The sequence below is a fragment of the Trachemys scripta genome, chromosome 3 (assembly GCF_013100865.1).
Source record: "Trachemys scripta elegans isolate TJP31775 chromosome 3, CAS_Tse_1.0, whole genome shotgun sequence".
In the NCBI taxonomy this organism is placed as follows: domain Eukaryota; kingdom Metazoa; phylum Chordata; order Testudines; family Emydidae; genus Trachemys; species Trachemys scripta.
This window is the reverse complement of record NC_048300.1, coordinates 97,218,104-97,231,959: the sequence shown is the minus strand read 5'-3', so window position 1 is coordinate 97,231,959 and position 13,856 is coordinate 97,218,104. Positions and strand designations below refer to the sequence as shown.

Below are 13,856 nucleotides of genomic sequence, written 5' to 3'. Positions count from 1 at the left end.
CCATGAGTGATAGGTGGAATTTCTTTGTTTTCCTTCTCAACACAACTCTGAGTACGGAAAAAGAAAAGCTATAAAAAGTAAAAATTCCTTATTTTTTTTACAATACTTCGGTGTAATTAAAAGTTAAGCATGTGATTAAGTGCTCTGCTGTATCAGTACTCAGCATCTTGAGGATCAAGTCTTATTACTAAACAATTCAGAGTAAGGGTACTGTTTCACTTGTGTGTAAAGAACTGTTTGTTTATAGCAATGTAGAGTAAATAAATAGAAATTTTCCTATAAGCAATTCACATTTCAGTATTTTTTTTTAAACAGGCAAATACTCAGTTTTGCCAACTGCTTACACTTCATGTTCCTGTATCTGAAGCCAGACTGTTAATAAGTACAGTAAATGCTAGTCACTCATCTATAGACCACTTTACAGGACAAACATATGAATCTGTAATTTATTGCTCCATGAGCTGGGAGTACTGCACTGGCAGCACTCTTGAACTTGGGACTGATGGTATTTGTGAAAAGGGTGATGTTTGTGGGGAGGAAGTAACTGGTGACAATTCCAATAGAAGAAACAGTACTGATGGTCTCCAATGGGAAACCCATCCAGAACTTGTTGGCCAGAAAAGCGTATCAAGAATGGGAAGCTGCAAAGCGGGAAATGGATAGACCCCAATAGGAGTCCAAAACTGATGCAATTAATTTTGTTCCTCTAGGGATTCACTTCAAGTTAGTTTGTTTTAGAGAACATTAAATCCCAATGCAATTAACACTGAATTATTTTGCTCAGCAGTTGCATGAACACAGAAAATTAAAAAAAAAACATCCTAGATTATACAAAGGAGAACATTTTAATGAATACTTGTCTGGGGGAAAACCGAAGGCCTCTCTCTTTTGAAGTTTTATATTTAGTTTCTCCTTTTAGAAGTGTGTTTTTAAACTTAATTGCAGTGCAGATGTTCTGAAGCACAAGTGCCTGGCACTTAATTGCATCTGCTAGCACAAATTGATTAGACGACTTGAGCAGAGTTAAGTGTATTAATTATGCAATTTTGTATTTATTCTCTTACTTGTCTGCCATGGAGAGTTTATTAGTTTGCTGTTTGTAGTTACTGGTTATCTCATTTTGCACACGCTGAACAAGCTCCTCATCAACGGCATATTGTATTGCTGTCTGGATCACGTCCAACCACCAAGGCGACCCAGAATGTATCTGTATGCAAGAGAGATTTATTCATGAACACTCACAACAGGTAAATGCTTTGCATGCTGTGGTAGGAGCCTTTTTTGCTCTCTGGATCATATTCTGCCGGGACTGGTAAATTCTACTGGAAGTAGCCAAGAGATAAAGATACAGTTGGAAAAGCCCACCTTTGCCCTCAAATATATCCAGAATAACTAGTGGGTACCTCCTTGTAAATTTCAATTACGTCAATATTGTTAAATTGCTTACATATTAGGCACAGGAAGGCTATCTATGCAAGAGAAAAAAAATAAGATCTTATAGCATGTGCATAAGTGGAGTAGTTTGGAAGTTTCCTTCCATTCTGAATAACTCCCTTTTTCTCCTTTAACACAGACTGCTAGGAGGAAAAGAAAGGGGAGAGGAATAAAAGACTTTTTAATGACATAAACAAGGCTGTTTTTCCAATGAAAAAATGGAAAAGACTGAAGTAAGTTTCAAAATGTAAAAGACAGTGGATGTAGATAGAAAGGGAAGGTATATTTGCTCATGTGTTAAATAAAGACATAGAAGATTAAATATTGTAATACAGTATAGCCAAATCAGCATTTCAGCTCAAGCCTTCATCAGTATATTTTTCTTTTACAACTTTCCTCATCAGCTAGGTTGTCAGAGTGAATTACTGCTGTTGAGATATACTGGCCTGGAAGAACAGTTCCTTGGGAAGGAATGGAGACCTCACCTGATGCTGAGTTTTTTAAATATGGAAATGTAGTATCTTCCAGGCCAGTATGGTATTATTCTTATAGCTTGATTCTTAGTCTAAATTTCAAGAGGCAAGTGTGTACGTGTGTAATATGATGCAATGGAAAAGGCATAAAGCAGTTGCTTTATTATAATTTTCTCAGTTACCTTGTTTTCCTCCTATCTGGTTGTTGCGTCCATTTGTTGTAGCTCATCAAATAATAAAAATGTAAGCTCTTTGGAGGCAGGAACCATCTTTTTGTTATGTATTTGTGTTGTGCTCAGCACAATGGGGTTCCATTCTGATCGGGGCTTTGAGGTGCTACACTTTACGAATATTAAATAATACTTGGAATCTAGGACACACAGGTTAAAAAGTAATTAGTAAATCAAAAATCATAAGCCAAAGAGAGGAACCTGCCTTTCTCTGGAGCTCACGAATGGTCTGTAGCACTGGCTGCAAGGCCTGATGAGCTTCTGAAACTTCTGCATTGGATTTACTCATATAATGTTGTCGAAGTTGTTCAGCCTATATGCAAATAAAAGTTTAAAATATGCATCAGTCATTTATATTTACAAGGAAAAATTAAACATAGAAAAGCTCTCAGCTACTGTATTGCATTAGTCCAAGAATATGGTTGGTTACCCAAGGTCTGTATTTGCTTCTCTGCAAATCCAATTTGTTGTTTTTTCTTTAAAAGAGCTTGAATTGCATGAGATTATAAATATGAGAACAGTACACTTGTGACAAACTGTAGGCAGGAAGGAGGCTGACTACCAATTTTTCTTCTCCAAACAGAAGAAATAAATTTAATAAATGTAATACATTAAAACTATATTACTGTGATGAAAAATGACTTTAGCTAAATTCAAAAAAGCCAAGGAATTCTGAATTAAACCTCTCTCTCTCTGTCCTTTCAGCCATTCTGTTGAGCCTACACAGCAGTAGCTATTGCTGAGTCAGAGAACAGCAATTTATTTTATACTTTACCTGAACATCACACCTAACTGCAGCATACTGAGTAAAAAGAACAGGAGTACTTGTGGCACCTTAGAGACTAACAAATTTATTTGAGCATAAGTTTTCGTGGGCTACAGCCCACTTCTTCGGATGAACAGAATGGAACATATATTGAGGAGATATATATACACATACAGAGAGCATGAAAAGATATATATACACAATACAGGGAGTTGTCTTACCAATTCTGAGAGGCCAATTAAGTAAGAGAAAAAACTTTTGAAGTGATAATCAAGATAGCCCAGTACTGACAGTTTGATAAGAAGTGTGAGAATACTTACATGGGGAGATAGATACTGAGTAAAGAAATTTTTAGGCCAATTTTTTTTTTTATTAAAGAAAAATGCATATCTGGGTTGACCACAACATTTCATGAAATTGTCTTGGTCAGAAAAAAAAAATCAAAACATTTCATTGACATTTTCAAAATATTTTGATTCAAAACTCCTTTTCATTTTGAAATGTCTATCAACTTTATTAAAGACATATAAAAAGCTCCAAATCTAATCTAAGTGTTTAGTTTCAGGTCAAACAAAATCTGTTCCACCTTGCATTTAGCAGTGATGCTCGGAGTACCTTTCCCAGATTCGAAGAGCTATGTGTGGCTTGAAATCTCAAAACAGAACTTGGTCCAGTAAAAGATATTACCTCTCCCACCTTGTCTCTTTGCTATTTTTAGGCAAATCAGATGTTGAATTTCTTATTTTTGGTAAGAAGCACTTCTATGAACAAAAATTCATTGTGGTATTGGCACTAATTTGGCAATATGTTACTGTCAGGTTAACAAGTAGATTACTGGCACGTGTTTTCGCAAATAAACGGTCAATAAAATCTGTAGTACCTCACACCACAATTTTGGCGTGTCATATTTTTGTCTTTGTTTTCTGCATTTTGGGGTTGATTAAGTTTCACTTCACCTTTCCATTACTATGGAATCATCATCATTATTGGTATGGATGGAGCTTAGTCACTGAAACTAGAGAGAGACTCATAGGGATGGGAAAGAGCACTTTATTGAAAGAGGACAATGAGGAAGAATCTCAATTTTTCTGTTTGAAAATGAAAGCTAAGTTTCCAGACCTTTTTCTTGTGACAATAGCATAAAAAGATAAAAATTTTCAAACCCTAGCAATTGGTTTACAAGAAATAAACAACTGGGCTGCTACAGTCCAACTTCCTCCCTGATAGTGCTTGCCTGGCCCCAACCTTAGTATGAAGAGTTCTTAATGTGAAGGAACCTGATTCTGCTCTCTCACACTAGGGTAATCAAGAGTGAAGTCAATGAAAGGAGGGACAATAAATGGAAGGAGCATCAGGCCTCTGAAGTCCTATTCCCCAAATCTCCAATACCTATCTCCTTCCCACTAAGGGCTTGTCTATATTATCTGCTGGATTGACAGGCAGTGATCGATCCAGCAGGGGTTGATTTATCACATCTAGTCTAGTTGCGTTATTCATGTAGCTGAAGTTGCGTAACTTAGATCGATCCTCCCCAGTGTAGATCAGGCCCAAGTCTCCTTACCAGCCACAGAAGAGCTGTTCTTCTGGCTCCCTCCATTCCTCATACAAGCTAGGGGAGATTGATGCCTGCTCCTCCCACACCGGACTACTAGCAGTAAGGGAGACTCTCTCACATAAAATATTAAAAAGGGATTCTGTCCCAACCATCTACTGAGCCCATCACCAGAAAGCCTCTGGCCTGATCATTCCACGATCAGAGATGACAGGGCAACACACCTACCACTATTTTTGCTGCTATGAGGAATAGCTGGACAGGTAAGGAAGGCATGTGGGAGCCAACACAAGAGTACATGGGTGGATAGTAATTAATCAGAGTGGGGTGAGGAGTAGAATATGGAACTGATGGAATTTGGATGAAGTGGAGTGGAAGCAACCTCTCATGTATCATCTCCGATGGAGGCAGAAATTTTGAGGGCATCTTGTTAAAATTTTGACAGCAGATCATGGAATTTAGCAGCATCCATAAGCACAGTTTAAGACCAATTTATGCCCAAAATATGTATATTTTAATCCCCTCAAAAAGAAAATGGAGTAGATTTTCTCAAATTATTGGTATGTATAACTATAAAAAGGGTAATAAAGCACCATGATTGTGCTGTAATACAAGAGAAAAAGACAAAAAAAGAATGGTAAAGCAATTTCTCTAGTTCTAGAAGTGAAAGCTAAGAAAAGGAAGCTAAATGCACTATTGAGAAAGTATCAAAGCAGAGTCTAAATTGGTGGCAGGTGAACAAAGATATGGGATAGTTATCAAAGACATTTTTTATTAGTGTAACAGTATAATCACAGTTTATGAGAGTATGCCTTTTTCAAATTTAAATTTTGCTAAGAAGCATATATAAATCTGTTTATGCATAGTTGCTTTTGAAAAGAGAAAAACAATTCCACTTTGTGAGGAAAGCTTATGGTACATGTCCTCCAGCTTAAAATAATGCCTAAACTAATTTAATCTCCATCACTATTTTAACTCGCTGCAAAAAAAGGCATCCTATTCAATGCAATACTAGAGAAACACACACAAGAGATATGTGCTATACACATGCACTAGCTGAACATTCCAACAAACCATGGCAATTATGACAAGGTAAAGTTGATGCAGTCTATAAAAGGTTCACAGGTCCCTGCCTGTCATGTTTGGTCAGGGCAAAGTATAGAAGTAAGGGGAATTTGCACCAAAGGAAATCTAAGGGGAAGGATATGTCCTCTCCCTTCTCAGCTGGCTAAAGCGGGGAAAACCTATTGGAATTAATGCTCAGTGCTTTTCAGTTGATTTGTTTTTGTTTTGTGATACTTTGTAGCTTGTTCTCTTCCCCACAAATGAATGGAAAACTTCTTACAGAATTTTCTTTCTGCCAGCAGTAACTCTCTTAATTCTGGATATCTAGGCTGCTCTCCTCTCACTATAGCTTCACAGAGGCAGATCAGAATTTTGGCTCTGCATACTCTGGCCATATCCCCTCTTCTCCTGCTTACTACCAGATGAGTTATTCCAAAGCTGTAACATTTGCATAATTTCACTAACAAAATATTCCAGAGACAATGTAACAACTATGTACATTAGACCAAGGAAAAAAACAGTCCTATCATAACAATTCCACTTAATATTTGACTCTTGGCTCATGAGTCATCTAGGGTGAATAGAATTGTGGTAGATACTATTTGCAGACAAGAAATTATTGGTAAGTAATTTCCATTCTGCAGCCCAGCATCTCCCACAATTCTGGATGTCCAGGAAGTAGTGAGAAGTGATCAGACAGAGTGTTGTGAAAACAGAATTCAATAAATAAGAAGCACTCCTCTTTTCATGAGCTCGGTCAAAGGTCAATATTATTTCTGGGTTACCACCTGCAGCACCTTCCTGCCAAAGGAGATCTCTGCAGAAGATAGATCCATCTTACAGCGATTAATGAAGGTATTAAATGTAGATCAAGTGGCTACTTTGCAAGTTTCTGAAGTGGACACACTTGCTCGTTCCACCCATGAAACTGCTAAAGATCTCATATAGCGTGCCTTGATCATTTCTGAGACAGGAACCTCTGATGATCTGTAGGCTTCCATGATACATAGTCTAATCCACAAAGCAATGGAGGATTTGGAAACTATGTCCATGGAAGGACATGAATTGGGAGCCCAATCTTCTGGTGTCCTGAGCATCATCTTGTCCTCATGGAACATGAAGTAAGGCTCTTGTATAGATACCCTGTTTCCCCGAAAATAAGACAGTGTCTTATATTAATTTTTGCTCCCAAAGATGCGTTAGGTCTTATTTTCAGGGGATGTCTTATTTTTCAGAAATGAAAAATGCCTTATTATCGGTGGATGCCTTATTATCGGGGAGGTCTTATTATCGGGGGGATGCCTTATATTACAACGAGAGGCAAAACTGTAAGTAGGCCTTATTTTCGGAGGATGTCTTATTTTCGGGGAAACAGGGTAAGCCTCTGACACTTATCTGGTAGGCAAGACAGCTACTAAGAAACAAGTCTTAATGGATAAAAGCAGCTGACATTGAAGTCAAAGCTTGTCACAGCCCTCCATAGATCTCTGGGATTTGCATTGTGCTTGATACCAGTTGTAGAACCTGGAGTAATTAGAGAAGTATGCTTTTAGTATCAATTTCCTCCTAAAGCAATGTCTTGATGATTCTGAAGGACAGAATGAGACCTTCTAACACTTCCCTCTCAACAGCCAGGCTATGAACTGAAGCTGTTAGTTGAAAAAGAGGATGTCTGGTCTCAATGGGAGCTGGAGTGGAGGTTCTGGTTTTAGGTCTATCAGGTCTGAGAACCAAGGTGTTGGCCAATGAGGAATTACTGCTGCCTGGTCTCATCTTATTTTTTGATACCAACAGCAGATGTCACAATGTCCAAGACACGGCCCTGTGCACTGGTGATCACGATGGAACTCCGATCAGAATGTCATCCAAGAAAGGGTACAGCTGAGTTCCCTGCAACCTGAGTGTGGCTATTTATCATTACCAATATCTTTGTAAAAACTCTGGGGGACAAGGACAGGGCCAAATGGAAGTGTTCAGTACTGATAATGTTTCCTGCTGTAAGCGAACTTCAGATGTGGATATAGAGATATGCATCCACTAGATCTATTGAAGTCAAGAAGTCCCCCTGGGATAGCGATGACTCTGTAGAGGTCAGGATCTCCATCTGAAACTTAGTTTTCTTCATCCACTTGTTGAACTGCTTTAGGTTGAGAATGGCTCTGATAATCCTCATGCACTTCCAGACCATGAAAAACATGGAGTAGAGCCTAGACAACCTTTCCTCTGAAATTACACTCTCTATCATTCCCATAACAGAAGAGGAGATACTTGGTTCTAGATCAGACTGTGGTTTATAGGGTCATTGGAGCTGCATGACTGGATGAAGAACAGATGGGATAGAGCCCCTAGCTCGAGGGAGTATCCGTGGCTCACTGTCTCCCTGACCCATTTGTCTGTGGTCAGTGGAAGCCATTCCTCTAGGAAATGGGAAATTCTGCCCCCTAGCTTCAGTTCTGGGCGAAGGCAGATATGATCTTTTTCATAAAGTGGATTTGGGGAAGAGAGGGAGGACTAAGGTACCTCTAGACTTCCCATCCGGAACCTTGATTTCAGAGTTTTCCCTTGGAGAATCTGTTGTACTTTTGCTAGTACCTCCATGAGGATGGTGAGCAAAAGTAGTGCCTCTATCTGAAAACTGGCCTGTACTCTCTCCTGGGAGCACTTAGTGGGGCAGGGAGAGACTGTCTGGATTTTGCTGCGTCAACCACCACCTTCTCCAGCTTTTCTCCAAAAAGGATGGAGCCTCTAAACTCAGCCAAGCATAGGACTCCTCGCAAGAGGGGAGGACTCCTGTCTCATACTGAGAAAGAGGGACGATCGAGGAGTTATCTTAAGTGCCTATACACAAATGCAAGAAGCCTGGGAAACAAGCAGGGAGAACTGGAAGTCCTGGCACAGTCAGGGAACTATGATGCGATTGGAATAACAGAGACTTGGTGGGATAACTCACATGACTGGAGTACTGTCATGGATGGATATAAACTGTTCAGGAAGGACAGGCAGGGCAGAAAAGGTGGGGGAGTTGCGTTGTATGTAAGAGAGGAGTATGACTGCTCAGAGCTCTGGTATGAAACTGCAGAAAAACCTGAGAGTCTCTGGATAAAGTTGAGAAGTGTGAGCAACAAGGGTGATGATGTGGTCCGAGTCTGCTATAGACCACCAGACAGGGGGATGAGGCTTTCTTCTGGCAACTAGCAGAAGTTGCTAGATCGTAGGCCCTGGTTCTCATGGGAGACTTTAAATCACCCTGATATCTGCTGGGAGAGCAATACAGAAGTGTAGAGGACAATTTCCTGGTGCAAGTGCTGGAGGAACCAACTAGGGGCAGAGCTTTTCTTGACCTGCTGCTCACAAACAGGGAAGAATTAGTAGGGGAAGCAAAAGTGGATGGGAACCTGGGAGGCAGTGACCATAAGATGGTCGAGTTCAGGATCCTTACACAAGGAAGAAAGGAGAGCAGCAGAATACAGACCCTGGACTTCAGAAAAGCAGACTTTGACTCCCTCAGGGAACAGATGGGCAGGATCCCCTGGGAGAATAACATGAAGAGCAAAGGGGTCCAGGAGAGCTGGCTGTATTTTAAAGAATCCTTACTGCGGTTGCAGGAGCAAACCATCCCGACGTGTAGAAAGAATAGTAAATATGGCAGGCGACCAGCTTGGCTAAACAGTGAAATCCTTGCTGATCTTAAAGGCAAAAAAGAAGCTTACAAAAAGTGGAAGATTGGACAAATGACCAGGGAGGAGTATAAAAATATTGCTCAGGCATGCAGGAGTGAAATCAGGAAGGCCAAATCACACTTGGAGTTGCACTAGCAAGAGATGTTAAGAGTAACAAGAAGGGTTTCTTCAGGTATGTTAGCAACAAGAAGAAAGTCAAGGAAAGTGTGGGCCCCTCACTGAATGAGGGAGGCAACCTAGTGACAGAGGATGTGGAAAAAGCTAATGTACCCAATGATTTTTTTGCCTCTGTCTTCACGAACAAGGTCAGCTCCCAGACTGCTCCACTGGGCAGCACAGTATGGGGAGAAGGTGACCAGCCCTCTGTGGAGAAAGAAGTGGTTCGTGACTATTTAGAAAAACTGGACATGCACAAGTCCATGGGGCCGGATGCGCTGCATCCGAGGGTGCTAAAGGAGTTGGCGGACGAGATTGCAGAGCCATTAACTATTATTTTTGAAAACTCATGGCAATCGGGGGAGGTCCCGGATGACCGGAAAAAGGCTAATGTAGTGCCCATCTTTCAAAAAGGGAAGGAGGAGGATCCGGGGAACTACAGGCCAGTCAGCCTCACCTCAGTCCCTGGAAAAATCATGAAGCAGGTCCTCAAGGAATCAATTATGAAAAACACTCAGAGGAAAGGAAAGTGATCAGGAACAGTCAGCATGGATTCACCAAGGGGAAGTCGTGCCCAACTAACCTAATTGCCTTCTATGATTAGATAACTGGCTCTGTGGATGAGGGGAAAGCAGTGGATGTTTTATTCCTTGACTTTAGCAAAGCTTTTGATACTGTCTCCCACAGTATTCTTGCCGCCAAGTTAAAGAAGTATGGGCTAGATGAATGGACTGTAAGGTGGATAGAAAGCTGGCTAGATCGTCGGGCTCAAAGGGTAGTGATCAATGGCTCCATGTCTAGTTGGCAGCCGGTTTCAAGCGGAGTGCCCCAAAGGTCGTTCCTGGGGCTGGTTTTGTTTAATATCTTTCTTAATGATCTGGAGGATGGTGTGGACTGCACTCTCAGCAAGTTTGCAGATGACACTAAACTGGGAGGCGTGGTAGATACACTTAGAGGGTAGGGATCGGATACAGAGGGACCTAGACAAATTAGAGGATTGGGCCAAAAAAAACCTGATGAGGTTCAACAAGGACAAGTGCAAAGTCCTGCACTTAGGACAGAAGAATCCCATGCACTGCTACAGACTAGGGACCGAATGGCTAGGTAGCAGTTCTGCAGAAAAGGACCTAGGGGTCACAGTGGACGAGAAGCTGGATATGAGTCAACAGTGTGTTCTTGTTGCCAAGAAGGCTAACAGCATTTTGGGCTGTATAAGTAGGGGCATTGCCAGCAGATCGAGGAACGTGATCGTTCCCCTTTATTCGACATTGGTGAAGCCTCATCTGGAGTACTGTGTCCAGTTTTGGGCCCCACACTACAAGAAGGATGTGGAAAAATTGGAAAGAGTCCAGTGGAGGGCAACAAAAATTATTAGGGGGCTGGAGCACATGACTTATGAGGAGAGGCTGAGGGAACTGGGATTGTTTAGTCTGCAGAAGAGAAGAATGAGGGGGATTTGATAGCTGCTTTCAACTACCTGAGGGGGGGTTCCAAAGAGGATGGAGCTCGGCTGTTCTCAGTGGTGGAAAATGACAGAACAAGGAGCAATGGTCTGAAGTTGCAGTGCGGGAGGTCTAGGTTGGATATTAGGAAACACTATTTCACTAGGAGGGTGGTGAAGCACTGGAATGCGTTACTTAGGGAGGTGGTGGAGTCTCCTTCCTTGGAGGTTTTTAAGGCCTGGCTTGACAAAGCCCTGGCTGGAATGATTTAGTTGGAAATTGGTCCTGCTTTGAGCAGGGGGTTGGATTAGATGACCTCCTGAGGTCCCTTCCAACCCTGATATTCTCTGATTCTCTGATAGGACCTGCTTAAAGTGAGTGTCCACCTTCCATGGACACAGCCATAGGTGGTGCCAGGCTACTGAGCTGCAACTCATGGCTCAGCCTGAGAATCTCAGTGCCTCCACTGAGGCACTAGCAACAAATGCTGTTGCCAGGGAGATCTGCTTTAAAATGGAACCAAAGTCAGGGTGATCTCTGTACTTAAGGGATTTGAGATCTTCCAGCCAGGAAAGAAATGCTTTTGCAAAGCAGGTAGTGACAGGGGTGCTCAAAAGGCGCCCGAAGCTTCAAAATCCTTTTTGAGAGTGGCCTCCATCTTTCTATCCATGTGGTTCTTCGGGTACAACTCCCCCTCTGAGGGAATAACTATATCACTGGAGGGACGCTATAGCAGCGTCCACTTTCGGTATCTCAGTAATAGACCCCTTTGGTTTTTGAATTTTACAGAGCCTACGGTTGCTCCTGTTAATGTGCTTGCCTTCATCGGGCATGTTTCATCATCCCTAATCACTTTCTTGAAGAAGGAATAATGGGGTATTGCAACCTCGGGGGATGTGGGGAGAAATTTGTTCTGAGGCTTACTCTCAGGAGCCTGCTCAGATTGGATTTGAATCATGGAAACAATGTTGTTCTTGAAATTTCTTAGGGGAAAAAAAACGAACAAACAAAAAAACCCTTTTGCTACATTCCCCCTCCCCCCATTCTGTTGGGTTTCAGATCTGAACAGCTCATTTTCCTAAGTGGAGGAGGGGGAGGAAGAGGAGTCACAAGACTCATCTCCTGGATTGTGTGTGTGTTTTCCCTTTCTTTTTTGCCTTTTTAGATTTTCAACCTTTCATGCAGGCTTTGGGAGCACAGAAACTGTTGCAGCTTTGGTAAGGCCTTTTGTTGAATACCTTCCTGGAGCCCTCTTGAGAGGTTTGATTCCGAACCCTCTCTCGCTGGGTCCCCTTATTACTGGGAGTGGGGAACTCACTGTCTGAGTCCTCCTGGTTGGCTTGTGAGGGAGGACCTTGCTTCTTTCCCCAGGGCACTCAGGACCACAAGGCTCCCCTCTTTGTTCTGCACTAGGTCCCCTGGGACTTACCCCGGGAGACAGGTGGTCAGGGTCCTCCTCACATTTAGAGCCTCTCCTTGCTCTGCACTGGTGTTCTTGGTCCATTTTTCCCAGACTGGAGTTGAGGACCACAACTGCCTATCTGACTCACACCCAGAACCTAGCAGAGTTAGGGTCGGTTGGCTGGTAGTCAACATCTACATAGCCTGGGAAGGCTGCTTCACAGATAGAGCAGTGCTTGGATTTAACCTTGTGCTTTCTTGGCTGCTCTGCCGTGCCTGGAAGGGAAAGAGGAGCAAGCAGAGGCTCAGGGTGGGTTAAACTCCCAAGGGATTACCTGACCTAGGAATGAGGAGTAACACTTTTCCTCACTGCTCAAAAGCTGGACAGAAATTGCAAAGTAAGAATGTAAGCAACAGAAACTGCCCCAGTCTGCTGTCATGGAGGCAACAGAAAATCTGTCGGCAAGTGAGAGTGGAGGGGGCGTGGCCAGTGTGTGGAGCCAAACATTGATCTACCTTCATGAAGCTGCAGAGTGAAGAGTAGCCCAGACATCCAGAACTGTGGGAGACACTGGGCTGCAGAAAGGATATTAAAGAGACTAAGGGCTTGTCTATACAGTGTAGTAGTCCACACCAGAAGAATGGAGATTCTAATACACGCTAGCATGTTGCACACTAACTGAAGAGTGGACCCTGCTGGCATGCACTAAAAGCTCTCTAGAGCCCCATTTCACATAAGCCAATTAGTGCACAACACATTTGAGTGCACTAGAACTTACACACCTTTGGTGAGGATTAATGCACAGTATAGACAATCCCTGATGCTTGGAAATTTATTTCCTTTCCCTCACTGATGAAACCACCCACCAGCTTAAAGCAGCAAAGAGGAAAAAGTGTTTACTGTACATGAAATTTAGCAGAGGGAGATTCATATACTCTAAGGCCATAAGGGACTATTAGATAGAGCAGAAGCAGTAGATGTGATATAGCTCAATTTTAGTAAAGCTTTTGATGCTGTGTCACATGATCTTCTCATAAGTAAACTAGAGAAATATAACCTAAATGAACCTACAATAAGATGGATGCACAACTGATTGGAAAACCATACTCAGAGTAGTTATCAATGGTTCACAGTCACGCTGCAAGAGCCTATCAAGAGAGGTCCTGCAGGGATCTATCCTGGGGCTGGTTCTATTCAACATCATCATAAATGATTTGGATAATGACATAGAGAGTACACTTATAAAGCTTGCAGATGATAGCAAGCTGGGAGACGTTGCAAGTGCTTTGGAGACAGAATTAGAATTCAAAATGATCTTGACAAACTGGAGACATGGTCCAAAGTAAAAAGGATGAAATTCAATAAGGACAAATGTAAAGAACTACACTTAGAAGGGAATAATCAATTGCACAAATAGAAATTGGGAAATGACTGCCTAGGAAGGAGTACTGCAGAAAGGAATCTGAGGGTCATAGTGGATCACAAACTAAATATGAGTCAACCATGTAACACTGTTGCAAAAAAAAAGCAAGTATCATTTTGGGATGTATTAATAGGAGCATTGTAGAAAGACACGAGAAGTCATTCTTCCACTCTACTCAGCACCAACAAGACTTCAGTTGGAGTACTGTGTCCAGTTCTGGTCTCCACACTTCA

The 13,856-nt window shown here is 41.9% G+C and overlaps 1 protein-coding gene across 6 annotated transcripts in view; it reads right to left on the bottom strand.

Annotated features, from left to right (window-relative positions):
- Positions 1-13,856, bottom strand: part of SHPRH (SNF2 histone linker PHD RING helicase) — a 145,612-nt gene that overhangs the window by 59,434 nt on the left and 72,322 nt on the right. For all 6 annotated transcript variants that reach the window (XM_034765475.1, XM_034765473.1, XM_034765472.1 and 3 more), the window contains 2 exons: positions 2,343-2,450; positions 1,065-1,207 (listed from right to left, as the gene is read on the bottom strand). In XM_034765475.1, the coding sequence (XP_034621366.1) occupies positions 1,065-1,207; positions 2,343-2,450 (251 nt within the window). The remainder of the gene's footprint in view (positions 1-1,064; positions 1,208-2,342; positions 2,451-13,856) is intronic.